Genomic DNA, 15,083 nt, shown 5'->3' on the forward strand with positions numbered 1-15,083 from the left:
GCAAGAGTATCATACTTTTGACACAACCCCTATCTGACAACAGACACTGTTTGTAGCTCTTCACAGACTGCCACAGATGTCCAGTGCACTAGCACTGCTGAACCATAATTTCCTGTTTAGGCGGCACATGGATGGTGCCAGTGTGTGGGGGGCTTTTTTCAGTGGCGTTGTTTTGAAATTGCAACCAAATTGCAAGCATCCAAAAATGATTTACAATAATTTGTGTTATCCCCGGGTGAAAACAAAAATTTGCCAAGCACAATACAATTCATTCTTTCGTTATTTGTGTGTGTTTTTATTTTATTTATTTATTAACCTATTAATTAAAAAAATGTACATTTTACCACATTAGGGCCACCATACCTTTTAGGACCATACGATCTGCACACACTTGGACTTGGAAGTACTCAGTCAAACCATGTATTTATCCTGAAATACTGTAACGTGGCAAGAAAAGTCGATGAGTTCACGGAAAAAAGGTACGACACTAAATGGTTAACTGGGGGATGGGGGTCAGCATGACATCACTGCTGGACGAAGCAGCAAGGAGTGGTTTCTGTGAAGAGCTCCCCGTCCCAAATCAATGGAACATACCCAAACACTCAGGAAAAACGCCCTCTAGTTTTATCCAGCGTCAAAACAAAGTGTTATAGCCGTGCTTTGCTCTAAGAGGAATGAACTGCTCTGGAAAATCACACCGCCAGCGCTGAACAGAGAAAAGAGTCGCCTCCGCTGGAGGGTTGGTGGTTTTCAAGTTTCTCCCTCTTGTCATGGTAAGCATTTATACATAGTGTTTGGGGGCAAAAGCACCAGCTAACCGGCATGTTTTGTTTGTATCATAGTGAAAAAGCTAACGGGAAACTTAGGTTATTTTAAAAGACGAGCAACAGCTGGGGAGAAGGGAAACTCCACGAAGTCGGACCAGGGAGGCGCTATGGCTGACTTAAACAGGCTTAGTCTGCTCTGTTCACCGGGTCTAGAGACACGTCTGGTACAGATGTTTGTAGCTTACCTTTTAAACAAGTCGTGGGCCTACTAAGCTAGACCGTATACTCTATCAAAAATGGAGCTAAAAAGCTCATATTTATGAATTAAACGGACTGCGCCCTCGTTTGATAGAAAGTGAGCATTGCATTTAACGGTAGTTCCAAATAAAGTAACATTCATAAAGAAGCTGCTTACTACTGCAATATCTTCCTCCAGTTTCCTCATATTTTCTTTCTTTGTGTTTTTGATTGAGCTGTGGCGATGGAGGCCCGTGTTATATTACCGTTACTAGATTCAAACAAACTACATGTGGGGTAAATAGTACCCTGGTAGTACTAAAAAGTCCTACCAGACTGATAATTTGATATATCTAACCTAAAATCACACAAACAAGCTATGCAGGCTAAAGGTTTGAATATTAAGAACACATATACTTTATTTACTTTGAATACAGTTTAACACCCCTGTTATAAATTTAAATAAAGGCTAAAGTTTTTTTGTGCGAGGTCTCTTTACACTCAAATATTTCCTCCATTAACTGTTATAACTGTTAACTGCTGTTTCAGCCGCTGTTCTGCTTCAGTACAGATCTCTTATGTGATTTTTATGAGACTTGTATGTGTTTACTTTTGTAAACTAGAACCAAATCAGACAAATCAAATCTCAATATGCGAGGGATAAAAATGCTTGCACGCATAAAGTGGCAAATCAGGTTATCCTAGATTACATTGGTCACCAATCTGTACTCTAAGACAGATTGGGGCTTCATATTTCTACCATAGAAAGACAAGGCTTTCTCCTAATCTTTGCTTCTTAATGCAAAACTTGAAGGATAAGTTTTTCTCTAGAGTGAACTTCTTGGATGTCACAGCAGGATGACAGTCAGGAAAGTGAGGTTGCAATAAAATAATTTCCCCCAGGGATCAATAAAGTATTCTGATTCTGATTCTGATTCTGAAGTCGGCATATTTGCTCTTTAAAGAAAACAAGCTTAGAAGGTTGGAAGCCACAGGAATGGTACAAAGAGGATGTTGCCTGCCGTCATCCTGCAATTGTCACTTGATTGTGCAGCTGCGCTTAGCAGGCAGGTAGATCTACCCGTGGGAAGCAGGAGGATGTAGAATTTATCATTCAGGATATTTCTCTCTGAAAACTGATCACTGAAAAAAAAGCAAAGAGCTGGCTAGGGGATGAGCTTATTTAGTCTTTTTTACAGGTGCGCTACCTTCTTTTAGTTCTTGTTTTGCTTCCCCATGCCAATCCACATGCAGCATATATCAAGAATGCCATAAGATAAAAGTTTCTCTAAACTTTGCAGATTACCAAGAGCCAAATATCGATTCATACAGATGTATACCCCTGCCTCATAGCCGTCACTAAATTACATGTTGAACACTAGTATGAGACTCAAGGTGGCGCTGTAGTGAAAACTAAATTCGGCATTCAGTAGTAAAAGTCAAACTTTTATACAGCTCCTTAGCCATAAGCCCTTTTTTAAAGTTTAAGATATGCTTTTCAGTTTGATGAGCGAATTATATGTTATATTATACTTTTATTAGGTAATGCTGTAAATGATTTGACTAAAGGAATCCAGTCATTCCTAAGAGGACTCAGGTAAAATCTAGTTATGCCTCTATATAAATTTCAGGGGCTCTGTTTTTGTCTTTAAGGTTAAAAAAATGTCAGTATTGTGAGTAAGGTGAATGATGGTCCAGATGATTTGAGGAGCTTGGTAACGATGCTTTATGCCAATCAGACATTTCAGTCAGAAAGGTGAGTCAAGATTTAATATCTTGGATTCAAGAGTGTAGTAGTAAAGAAAGAGGACCACTATAACTGAGATTACTTGAAAGAATAGAGTGATGGTACAATGAGCAGGGCAAAATTGTTCATCTTAATGTTCTGTGACATCTCAAGAATCATTTCCTTTTCCCCTGACCTCAATAAGAACTTTAATAGTCCTTAACATATAGTGTCAAAATGATATAAAAGGGCAATTATGACTCAAAAGCTTACAACTAATCACTAAGAGAAATTTGAGCTTTTTTTTTGCTGTCAAGCAAGCTTTTGAACCCCTTTCTTTTTTTCATTTATATGGTCTTATGACAGTGCTGTCAATTAACTATTATAATACCATGAAAATAATTTAAATGTCAAAACCTGAATAAAAAGCTGGCAGTACTTTTTATATATTGATGTAAGATGGTAATGGATAATATTCAACTGCAACTTCCTACAGTTAAGCTTTATTGTATTCTTATATAAAGTTTGTGACATGCAAGTTTAGTTAACGAAATCTTAAATTGAAAAAGGAAAGAAACAAAAGCTGGTAAGGGGTCAGCAATGTGACTCATTCAGTAAAATCTGTTTGATGGCTTCCTGATGTCTGGGCTGCACAGACTGAGTCAGACTGTGGTTTGGTGTGTTGGCAGACTACAGTTCATGCTACCATTAGGAATATATTTAGGTAAAGCTGGAAAAATGCTGGCTACAATACACATCTGCTCTTTTATTCAATGAATATTTATTCTCATTGTTGAGTCTCGCTGCTGTGAAGAATTCAGTGTCTCTAAGGTTAGAAAAATTCACATTGTGATACAGAAAGTCTGGAGTGGAGAGCAGAGCTGTTGTGGAAAATGCGATGAAACGGCACTCCGGCCCACATCCTCTCTGCTGAAGCCATAAATGGAAACTCATGGAAAAAGCTTTGGCTAAGCCATGAGGTGGAGCTACATGATGAAATGATTCATAGCACTAAAACAAAACATTTGATCCATCAGCTGTTTTCCCATTTTGAAATGTGTTTGCACATGCAAAACATAACGCAAAATTTCCAGAACTTGTAGATTTGTATGATCCACCAGAAACTTTTATCACTTGTGGTGAGTGGTAGGGCGTTGCCCAGCTTACAGTCATACCTGGATTTTCAGGGTTTTCATCAAAGCAGTGAATCACACTCAGTGATTGCTATAAATCCTGGATAATCCTCATTCATGTGGTATAAAAGAAAAAAACAAAGCCCTGAGCTAATTTTCTGTGTTTTCAAAGAAGTTGCATCGAGGTAGGACTACCCGGATGTGGCAAAAGCAGTGATTATATTGGTCAGTAATTATCTAGATTATTTAAATACACCAACGTTAACTTTAAAGGGTGTCTTTTTACAAGTGATTTATTCGATCTTTAAAAACTTTGGAGTGAACTTTTAATGAAAAAAGCGAGGGATACTGCGGGAAACAGAGTCATTTGGCCCCTGCCAGCCCACAGTCTCTACTGGGATGTCAGCGGGTGCAGAAAGGGGCAACAAAAGGCAGATTCGCATTGCTCAGGAGAGCTACACGATAGCCAGAGAGAAAGAGATGGAAAGCTGAGGTCAACAACTGATGCTGTGGTCGTACGCCTCCAAAACCAGACCAAATGAGAGACCATGGGAGACGAAAGCAGCTGCAGGCAACCGTTAAGGATCCTTCCACAGTTTCACCTACAGAAGCCTGTTATGACTTTTGCTCCTTCTACCTAGATGTTTTTAACTCGAAGCAATGGGAGTTATCTACAGAATGTACAGTTGTGGTTAGAAGTTTACGTATACTTATCATGGGCATACATTTTTTTAAGTAATTAAAGATGCATGCTGTGCAATCATTTCACTCTGGAAAAAGAATTGGTTCAACAAAATCATTAAAAGCCCCAAATAACCCTTATATTCATGCCCATGATAAGCACATGTCAACTTCTGACCACAAACATATATGAAAAGTTCAGTTTTCCTTGTCCAATTAAGTTATATTTTTTAAATAATTGACCGTTTTTTGTTATTAACATTGTTAACAATGTGAGAATTACTCACGCATGTAGTATTATAATCCACAAAATACCAGTTTCCTTTCTGCTTTAATAGCCAAAATATTGTTCATCAATATTGTTTATCTCAAGAAAGCATTACCTAGAGATTGTGTGTACAATAGTTGCAAAATGTAACAAAAAATGTAACAAAGTGGTGCTTTCTAACTTGTGTGTTTTTTACACTGTTTTACACCACTAGTTCATATTCTGTGGTTGTATCACAGTGACTTTCTTTCTTTGGGGAAAAAACAATAGTCTTCAGTTTTATCCAAGATGCAAAATCAGGGCTTTGTCTCAGCAAATACAGATACAAATAATGACCTTTACCAATCTAGCTGAGATAAGTATCTTATAAATATTTCATGCATAGGAGAGTGGAGGTAGACAAGGAGGAGATAGTTTTGTCTGGCTGTACTTAGTCCTCACAAAGTGTTTCCCTCTGGGGAGTGGAGAAAATGATTTGGCTGCTTCCGGTCAACTTTGAAAGTCCCCATTTGTCATCACAGCTTTACTCGCTCTGAAAAGAAAGAAGCTTTCAGCAGGCCAGAGAAAGGACTGTCTTAGTCACCTTCACGTGTAACTTGGTTTGTCAGTAAAGTTTGTAAATGACAAAATTAATTTGAGATTTTCATATAGCACATATTGTCTTCTCATCTCAAATTCTCTCCACTTGGGAGAACAAGTTAAAGAACGCCAAGACACATTAGTATAAGGCAACCCGTCTGGTTTCAGTAATCCTCCAATCAGCTCATCACCTTATGTTGCTATACTATTGTGTCCTTGTTATAAAAATCTCGGGGCTCCTCATATGTCTGTGTTTTTTCCTCCGCAGCGCTGTGTCTGAAGAAGTTGACCTGCACTTTGAATCCATCCTGAAAGACCATGCTGTCCCTCCTGCTGTCCGCAGTGCTGGCTGTCCAAGCGATGGGTGGGTGTTGCTGCTCCCTCTGCCCTGCTATTAGATTCGAGTGGCTGCGGTGGGAAATGTCATCGCTTGTTAAACAATACACCCTGCAGGGCCTATTAGTCTTTTGCCTTCAAAAGCTTCACTGGGAAAAAACAACCGTTCAAATGAGGCTACTCCCAAAAAATAATGTGCCAATAGTTTAAAAGTTATAAACTGTCCCTGTTTAAACCCACATCAACTGAAATGAGTTGTCAGAGAGCAAATTCCTATTTAAACAGATGTCTGGCTAAAGGAGAAAAGGGATATTTTTCAAAGTAATTCTTTTGAGTTTAGTTTTAAAGGGTTACAACTTCATCATATGAGGGTGTTTTGTATTTTCTTTATAATTCAGCTTGTAAAAGAGAACAGCTTTGACCTTTTCCAAGCATGTGAGGAGTGGCGAGAGCTCTGGGCATAGGTAAGGTGCGCTGTGAAAAATGCTAGAAGTTGAGTTTTCCTGCCTTGACTCAAGAAGGGTGATGAGGAAGTCATCGTATTATATTTATAACACCGGGAAGCAGGGTGCTGGTGGTTGATGTTGCAACTGAGGATGCATGACTCGCATACTCAAAAGTTTCACTTCAGTAGAAATGACGCTCAAAGAAAACTTGTCATCATAAAAAAGAAACAAATAGCCTGGGCTGACGTGATGGCATCTCATGACAGTAAATAAAAGAAGGGAATGGCATATGCCGAAAGAAGTATCAACAGTGCATATATTTCAACATCAGCCCTTTCTCAGTTGGTGTGTGGCTGATGCCATGTAAATTTAAATCTCATATTGAGTACCATTCTTCTATATTAATATATAGCCTGAAGAAGAAGGACAAAATCAGTTCGCAAATCCTCAAAGTTCACAAAGAACTTTTATCGTCCAAAATGCCATCATTTAAAGAGCTTTTTTTGCCTTTTCTGCTCTCCGGTTGAGCTGACACAACCTCCTATCGGCCATCAGTGGCACATTACAATTTTGACTCAGTGGACCTAAGTGTCTTCAGTGGTTCATTAGGGACCCATTCTCTCCCAGCACAAATGGGCCTGCGGCCTGCTCATTACTGGCTGTATAGCATCCACTGCCTAACTCGCTTCCCTCAGTGGGAGGGAAGAGGAGGAGGTGTCAGGGACTGATGGAGCTCTTTAACTCACGGGTAATGGGCTATATTGTAGCTCACACAATGATTCACTTTCTGCTAACTGGAGCACTAAGTGAATTAGTTGGAGTCTAGTTTGATACTACAGTCTGCCTATGTAACACCGTATCATATTACAAAAGTCTCATATTTTGTGGACATTATTTAAACTATTATTATCACCACTTCCTGTAGCTTTAGAGAGCTTCTGCTGGCACACACAGAAACCTACAGACTTGTGCATTTAACTGAGCATCTATTTATATGTGTGGACGGCTGTGCTGATATGATCCAGGGTCTCCGAGGTCTCTAACTCCCTCGCTGGGATTACTTGCTGTAATCTTTGTTGTACTCAACCATGTCATTTCTTGATAATTCCTGCAAGTTCCCATATCAGCAGACGTGATTTTACTTTGTGGGCTTTGCCAAAACACTTTGTGAGAATGGTATGTTTTGGGGTAAAAAAAAAGAAAAAGAAATAAGGCATATGACAGCACTGTCATCCCAGCATAGTAACTTTGTCTCTGTAGCTCCCAGCTATATCCTGACTCAGGAGTCAGATGATGGATTATTCTCAGTAAAATCTCTCCCTGATGTTACTCATACAGCACTGCACAGCTGTTGCCTCCAGAGCTAGGATGAGCCTTGTCTGTAGGTGGATGTTGTTTTTCTCTATTTAGGAAGCAGGAGAGAGAAAAGATTGCCACCCTGCTCAGAATTGGCTTTGACCCCTGACCTTAAGTGTTACTTAATTTTTTTTAACACACTCATTATAACGTATTGTGGTTACAGGTGTCTGCAAAATGCAAAATAAATTGCAGATCTGTGTACAGTAATGCCTGAGCCACAACAGTTAGCTGAGTACAGTAACAGTCTTGGCTTGCAGCACACAGCAGTGTCAGCCTGTTGCAGAGCTAACAGGGGGCTGTCTAGCTAATTGCTTGTTGTTGTCATACTCTGTGTTCAGTTAGCACAGTCACTAGGCTGCCAGAGCTCGCTGTGGGCAGCTCTTAGAAACCAAACAATGAAAGAGAATCGCATCCATGCAAATGTAGAATTGAAAACCAGACACGATTTTTACTCTCAGTGATGGCAACTGTAAGGTAATTCAAATTAACTAGCATAATTGGATAGATTGCATCTAGTAAAGTAGTCGCCAGGCACAGATTATGGCAGGGCCCCAGAGCGTGAAAATAGCCCGCTCATGCCTTCATCTCTAGTGTACTTTTTAAAGGTCTGCTAACTATGAATACCCTCTTCCTTCCCTCCTTTTCTCTTCACAGCAATTGATTCTGCAGAGAGGGGACACTTTAGCCTGTGCACAAATTCAATTTAGGGTTATTACCCTGTATCAGTGATGTTTTTGCTAATTTGATTGTGTCCAGTAAAGTATCCTTTTAAAAACAATCGAGGACAGGCTCAACAAAGATTGGTTTCGCTGCAGTGCATACATAATGACGAGTCTCTGTTGGCTTGCCTCTGTCTCACTGTTTCCCAGCTCTTCTTTTCTTACAGTGCACTTATTGAAATAGAGTGCATTACCCAACAAGCACCTCATGATTATTTCAACAAGTCTTAAAAATGCTGGCTTGTGGATTGTTAAAAAATTGATACAGGTAATATGCCGAGATTGCAGTTCTGGAGGGGAAGAGAGGCCTGAAGCCATATGTGGGCCTGCTGTGTGTCTAGTAGGCTTTGATGAATGTGTTGAACGGATGCTGATCTGTGCTTGGGAAGTGTCACAGCTACTACTGGCTTGCTGCGAAAGCATCCCAGCAGCTGACAGAGGGAGACCCCTGCTTGCCTGGTGTTGCGTCTGACACACGGCGGTGGTGACGTCAGGTGCTGTGGGGATAAAACTCTGCCTCTGTCTTTTGTCGTGATGTGTCGGGTTGTTTCATGTTCAACTCCAACAACAAACACCTATCAAACTGAATTTGCATGCGTGATCTGCATTGTTTAGTTACATTTTTTGGTCTGAAAAAACCCAACCACAATTGTGAGATATGTACAAGAAACTTCTTCAGTACCCCTTCTTTGGTAGATGTTGCACATTACTACAGCAAAATCTACTTCATAGTACATTTTGAGGTCTCATTGCAATTATTTTGTCGTAGGAGCCAATTTTGAGTTTCAGTTTCTTGCCTAACTGCGTGACATTTGAATCCCTTTCAGATACCTCGTAGTGACAAATATTTGAAATTATAGCCTTCCCCTACTTTGGATTAATTTTCAGCTTCTTCAGCCACTGTTGGCGTTACTAAAACATTTGAAGAGTATGAGAAATTATCAGCTCTAGATTCATCATCAAATAACAGTTCTTACTAACAATTTGTGACCTAGTGGAGCATTAACAAGTAAATGAATTCGTTTTTCACCTTTTGTAATTGGAAACAAACTGCAGCACTTATTTTTGTTAGGCTTTAAATATTAGAAATCATGTTCACTTTACTAATATCTGACCCCATGACCCTACTGCTACCTTCAGGCGCTCTCATGTACACCATCTCTTCACTAGTTTTTCTGTCTCCTGTTCATCAAAGGCTCTCTGTCCCTCCAGCTTGTAAGCCAGAGGCTTGCCTTTATCTGCCCACTGTTCTTTAGCCAACACCATCTGACTGCCGAAATCCGTTAACGAGTTATTGACGGGATATGAGATGACATACTTCTATGAAGAAACAAAGGCAGAAAAAACACAGGTAGAGAACAAGTAAGAGATGAATGAGAAAAAGGAAAATAGAGCAATGATAATTCCTGTTGTGATTTATGATATTTTTTGAGAATAAGCTCTCGGTCCCCAGTGATTCCTATCCATATCATACTTACTATGCACATGCTCCCATCACTCAGTTAATGTTTTCCAAATGCATTTTTTTTTCAAATAGGAGTGTTATGGACATGCACATCTGCTCTGACACCATGAAATCAAAAGCTAGTGTTCCCCTCAGACTTATACAGGGATTGGTAATATCATAAGAGTAATCGGTATGAAAGGGCTTGCAGATCCTTTGAGCAAAATCCTTTGATGTTCAGGTAGAGCGTAATGTGTAGAATAGAAATGTGCTGAGCTACAGTTACATTCATCAACAGAGGGGGGCACTATTGTAAAAGCATTTTTCTCCTGCGTCTCTCCCTGCCCAACCAAAACCCACTGTCGGTGCAGTCTGTTAGTATTGCACCTTACGTACCGGTTTGCTTTGCTGTGTCAATATTGCCCCAGCAATTTCCCCTCCAGTGCTTGTGCTTGATGTTCCTTATGTATTAAATCATATTAGCACTTGTTGTATCATGTTTCAGCAGGGCTGTACCTTTTAAACATGCACTTACTGTGTTAAACACTCATTGTGCAAATAGCTCCATTCCCTGTTAGTGAATTGATGCCATTATTAGCTTTATGAAGTGGGACAGAATGGAATGAAATTAACTCTAATTGGAGCAAAGACACTTTTTTGTAGTGCTAAAAAATGATTATTGAACTGAGTGTTAAAAATATATTTTTTTGTAGTGGACATTGATGATAAAGACTGGAGGTATCTTTGTAGATTACTGCAGAAACTCCTGATTTGAATAATGACGTGTGTGTGTGTGTGTGTGTGTGTGTGTGTGTGTGTGTGTGTGTGTGTGTGTGTGTGTGTGTGTGTGTGTGTGTGTGTGTGTGTCAAGGACATTGGAAGGGGCCCGGGTAGTGATGTAGCACTGTGTATACATGTGTGTGTTTGTGTCTGTGGCTGATGGAACCTCTCTGCTCCAGAGCAACTTTGTAACAGTGTCTCCATTGTAGTGTCAGGGTACCTCATGTCCAAATCCTCTGACAGTGTGATGCTGTGGAGCTGTCAGCAGTCATACAGGTGTGGAATATCAATGTGCTGTCTGGCCTTTGGGTGTCTGTTTCTGCATGAAGTTGTGTCTCTGTCTCTATATGTGTATATGTCAGTAGGATTGTGTTTATGGACCTGGATTTTGTTTAAAATTGCATTCATAGAGATAACACTGATACATTTCATCAATACTAACACTTTATGTAGCCTTTCCCTTTTCCAACAAAGCATAGTAGTGATCTACTGCAATATACACATTTGTACAGCACTTGTTACTCCTACTGCACAATACTGTTTGTGCAAAACCTTTCAGCTCTTTGAAAGACAGCAGGAATGGCATAACCATCTTTTTATTTTTTAAATCTTGTAGTAACATCCATGCAGAACTGACCCTTTTTGGCATCAGCACAGTTTGTTTTTCCAAGCATTTTTTTTCCAGAAGGGATCAGATTTTGCAACGATCAACAGTTTGATTAAACTCATGACTAGGGATGGGTACCGGTATCGTTCTGACATAAACGGTAGTAACCAGACCGAAAAGCAGCGCACATTTCGGTGCTTTATTTCGGTGCTTTATTTTCCTGAGATGTCATACACTTTGAATTCTAGCCAATCATTTTACGTTTCCGAGGATAGTAGGCGGGCCCAGGTACGTACGTTCTTTTAGAGCAGAGCTACAGATTAAAAATGCCCAAGGCGAAGCAGTCAAAAGTCAGGCTGTACTTCATAGCAAAATATGCAAACTCAGCAGCCTGCAACAAGTGCTTTAAGCTGATACTGTGATACTGTCAAAGGAGGTAACACCTCAAATCCGATGAAACACCTGGCGACGCATAGCATTTTTTTTAAAAGCCGAAAAATGCGCCGTATTTGATAGCTTGCTGCGAGACCTCACACCGAGCACATCCACTCCAGGTGGGTTGCCTGTTATCGGACCCGGAGTTAGCAACATCCCCCAAAAACCCGAAGAGGAGAGTCCTGGCCCCTAGCCCTGCCAGTGTAGCAGAAATTATGAAGGCAGCAGCAGCCGTTCTTCTCTGCGTGAGTAGCTTAATGTTGTTCGTGTGTAATTTACGTTGAGTAGGTTAACCACGTTATTACATTAATGCATGCAAGGTGAACTAGCAAACACTGTCGTAGTTACATGCGGCTGTCTTCTTGTTTGATGGCAGATGCTCCCTTCACCCTGGCCAAAAAGGCTAAAATGACCAAAGAAAAAGTGGAAAACAGCTAAACATGAGAGGTTTTTAGACAAAGTTGGTGTTTTTTCCATTGTTTAAGCACTGCTTCCAGCCAAGAGTGATACCATATATGCCCTCTAGCTGCAGAAAAGGCTAACATTGTTATCTTTTTACAAAAAAAACAGCTGAACATGAGAGGTTTTTGGACCAATTTTGTGTTCTCCATTCTTTAAGCACCGGTTTGAGCACCGTTTAAGCACCGGCACCGTTTCAAAAGTACCGGTTTGGCACCGGTATCGGATAAAACCTAAACGATACCCATCCCTACTTAGGACCACTGGAACATGATGACTCTGAGAAGGCTAGAGATTAAAGCTAGGTGGCGTGGAGGCTGAGCAGGTGGCTCATATGCCGTAAGGCTGTTGCAGATGCCTGGGTTTGAATCTGCCAAGAGCCATTTTCTGTGTCTTTCCTCTGTTTTCTTTCTAAGCTTTCTGCTCATAATAAAAGCTAAAACACCCCAAAGAATACTTAAAGCTGATCAAAAGAGTGAATGCAGCCTTTGAGACATAGTGTATTGTTGCTATTGGAAACTTTTCTCAAGTTTTCACTAATATATTAGTTTATTTAATTATCAAAAATTCTTCCATTTGTAGATTTGAAATCTAGTTGTAAAGAGATTTCATGTCAGTTAGATTACAGTTGTGAAGTGATTCACAGCAGGTAATAACAATCAACAACAATGCAAGATAAGAGTGTTATTGTCCAGGTCTTCATCTGTACTTCAGTATGTTCCAGAAAGAACATATGGTAGTAGCTTGTCCCTTGCACTCTTGCTCTACTTAAATTTTTGTTTACCTCTGTTTGTTGGAAAAGGCTTGGTTTTTATCTTAATTCTGCAGTACTATGATCTAGCAGCAGAAAACTAATGGATGCTTCGCTTTAGACCAGTAACCACTACCTAACTTGCCTCTTCTTCCTTCTCCCTGGTTGTATTCTGTATTGGTGCATGCTTGTCTGCAACAGGATATTCTTCTCATTTTTGCACCTTTTTAAACTGTCCTTGTCCCACACACATGTCCAAGCTCATTTGGAAGTCTGTCTTATCCTTTTCTCTCTTGCTGTAATAGTGTATGTGCATGGTCTTGTTTGCAGCTGAATGTGCTTGTACATTTTATCCCTTTGTTGACTCACTTTTGGAGCTGTGGGATAAAAAAAAGTTGATGTTGAAATGAGTAAATTGCATGACGCATGTGAAGCATGTGAGTGAGTGACAGGAGGAAAGTGATGACAGGACATCTTTCCAGTTTTGTTTTGTTTTTTGTTTTTTTAATATATTTGGTTTTGAGCGTTTTACTTTAAATATTGCAAATTGTCTCTAATACAACTTTTTGTCTGCTGTTTGGGCTGGACAGCTTGCCAGAGTACAAAGCTGCCACAAGTATAAAGCTAACTCAAGCTCAATGGCACTATACTTTCCCTTCTTTCATGATATTTAAAGCTGGTAGTATAAATTGTACATAGTCAGTTTTTTTTATTCACTCTATACAAGGAGTAAGGAGTATTTTCTGGTTTCACTAATGTCACAGCAGACTCTATTACTATATCAGTGCCCTGGAAACATGGCTTTCCAATACTAGTTACTCATTCCACCGTTTAAGTATACTTGGTTAAGAGGCTCTTTCTTGTTTCTTCTTATTTAATCTTCATATATCTGGTTATTTCTAACGTTAATCATTTAATCCAGATGTTGTTTGTACAGTTACATATCGTTAGCTTCATAGCATAAGTGCCTAAGTCATTGACTTAGTCAAATGACTTAGGCACTTATGCTATGAAGCTAACGATATACAGAAGTACGTAAGTACATCAAGGTTAAAAATAATTTGTTGAAAATTACACAAACTCAGCGACTGATTTTGTTTAACTGTAAATCCAGCACATAACACAGTAATTGAGGTGTGCACATCAGACTTGTCGAAATGAAAGCCTATCGTAATAACTAGATTGACTGTTGAAGGCCTACAGTCACAGCTCGGTAATCCAACGCGAACACATACTGCATCTGTAAATGCATGTGGGTGAACACATGCACACTCACCTGTCGGTATCTGTCAGTTTGATGCGAGGCATCTGTGGGTTTTATTTACCAACAGACTTGTGCTTTACCCTGTGAGCAGCCCCAGTATAACAGTTCAGATTCACCTTTGCTGTCTTCTTGCATATCACACTGTCTCTCAGTCTCACAGTCAGCCTCCAAGCTCATCTCATGTGCCTAGTGAGCATGCTGTTCACTATATGAAAAACTCTGGGTAGAAGAAACCCCAGTAGCACCCATACCTTGCATGTCTCAGGAAAGCAGGATGGAAGGAGGTGTTGATAGTGACAAGGTAGTGGGTAGTCTTGAAAGTAGAGTGGAGAGCAGTGTTAAGATCACTTGCAGCCTTTTCTAGCCAGCCCTGTGCCTTGCTGCTAAGCGGGGCCCGTTGCCAGTGCTCGCAAAGGCTGTAATGAGTTTATTTCATGTCGGCTGTGAAAGTGCCCGTCTCTGTCTCGCAGGCACTCAAACAGAGCTGAGACCCATAAACACAAAGTGCAGTGTGTAAATCCCCACAGCCTGACATCTCCCAGCCTGCCCTCTATGGCTTCTGAGCATCTCTTTATCGAGAGAGAGAAGGGAGAGGTGAGATCCTCACTTACCCTCTGAGAAGACATGAATAGCCTGGAGACAATGTGCAGGGCAGCTTCCTCATGGAAGACCACAAGCACTGCACTCTTTATCTTCTCCTGCTTATGCTTGTCTCTGCTCAGTAAGCGTGGTTTTTTTTTTTTCCGTGTCGGTAGCAGACCTCTGTGGAAATATATCAAAAAGTCAACTGTTGTACAGAAGATGATGTTTGTTGTGCAGCAGTGTTCCAAAAAGGTACAGCATGCTAGTGTAAAGTTGCATTCTCTTGGGGATGTTGTCTTTATGCTATATGAGTTGATTTCATTTAGTGCATACAGCTTTATAAACCAAAGATTATGTAGGCACAGGTGAATAAAACCCCCCATAACAAAACAACAATTTTGTGCTTTTGTATATGTTTTACATGCATTGCTACCATTATATTTCAAATGATTTTTTTAGAGGGCAATCCGATATCTCTTTTTTCCGTATTTAAATATATGTAGATTTCTG

At 40.1% G+C, this 15,083-nt stretch overlaps 1 protein-coding gene across 1 annotated transcript in view; it reads left to right on the forward strand.

Moving 5' to 3' along the window:
• Window positions 1-536: 536 nt before the first annotated feature.
• cd276 (CD276 molecule) overlaps window positions 537-15,083 on the forward strand; it is a 72,065-nt gene continuing 57,518 nt past the window's right edge. Inside the window, exons 1-2 of the mRNA XM_086269730.1 lie at window positions 537-773; window positions 5,660-5,755. Coding sequence (XP_086125856.1) covers window positions 5,710-5,755 — 46 coding nt within the window. The 5' untranslated portion in view covers window positions 537-773; window positions 5,660-5,709. The remainder of the gene's footprint in view (window positions 774-5,659; window positions 5,756-15,083) is intronic.

Source organism: Aulonocara sp. 'chitande type north' Nkhata Bay, linkage group LG1 (assembly GCF_057382095.1).
Source record: "Aulonocara sp. 'chitande type north' Nkhata Bay isolate Kocher_YH1m ecotype deep benthic linkage group LG1, A_spYH_male_GT1.1, whole genome shotgun sequence".
NCBI lineage: Eukaryota > Metazoa > Chordata > Actinopteri > Cichliformes > Cichlidae > Aulonocara > Aulonocara sp. 'chitande type north' Nkhata Bay.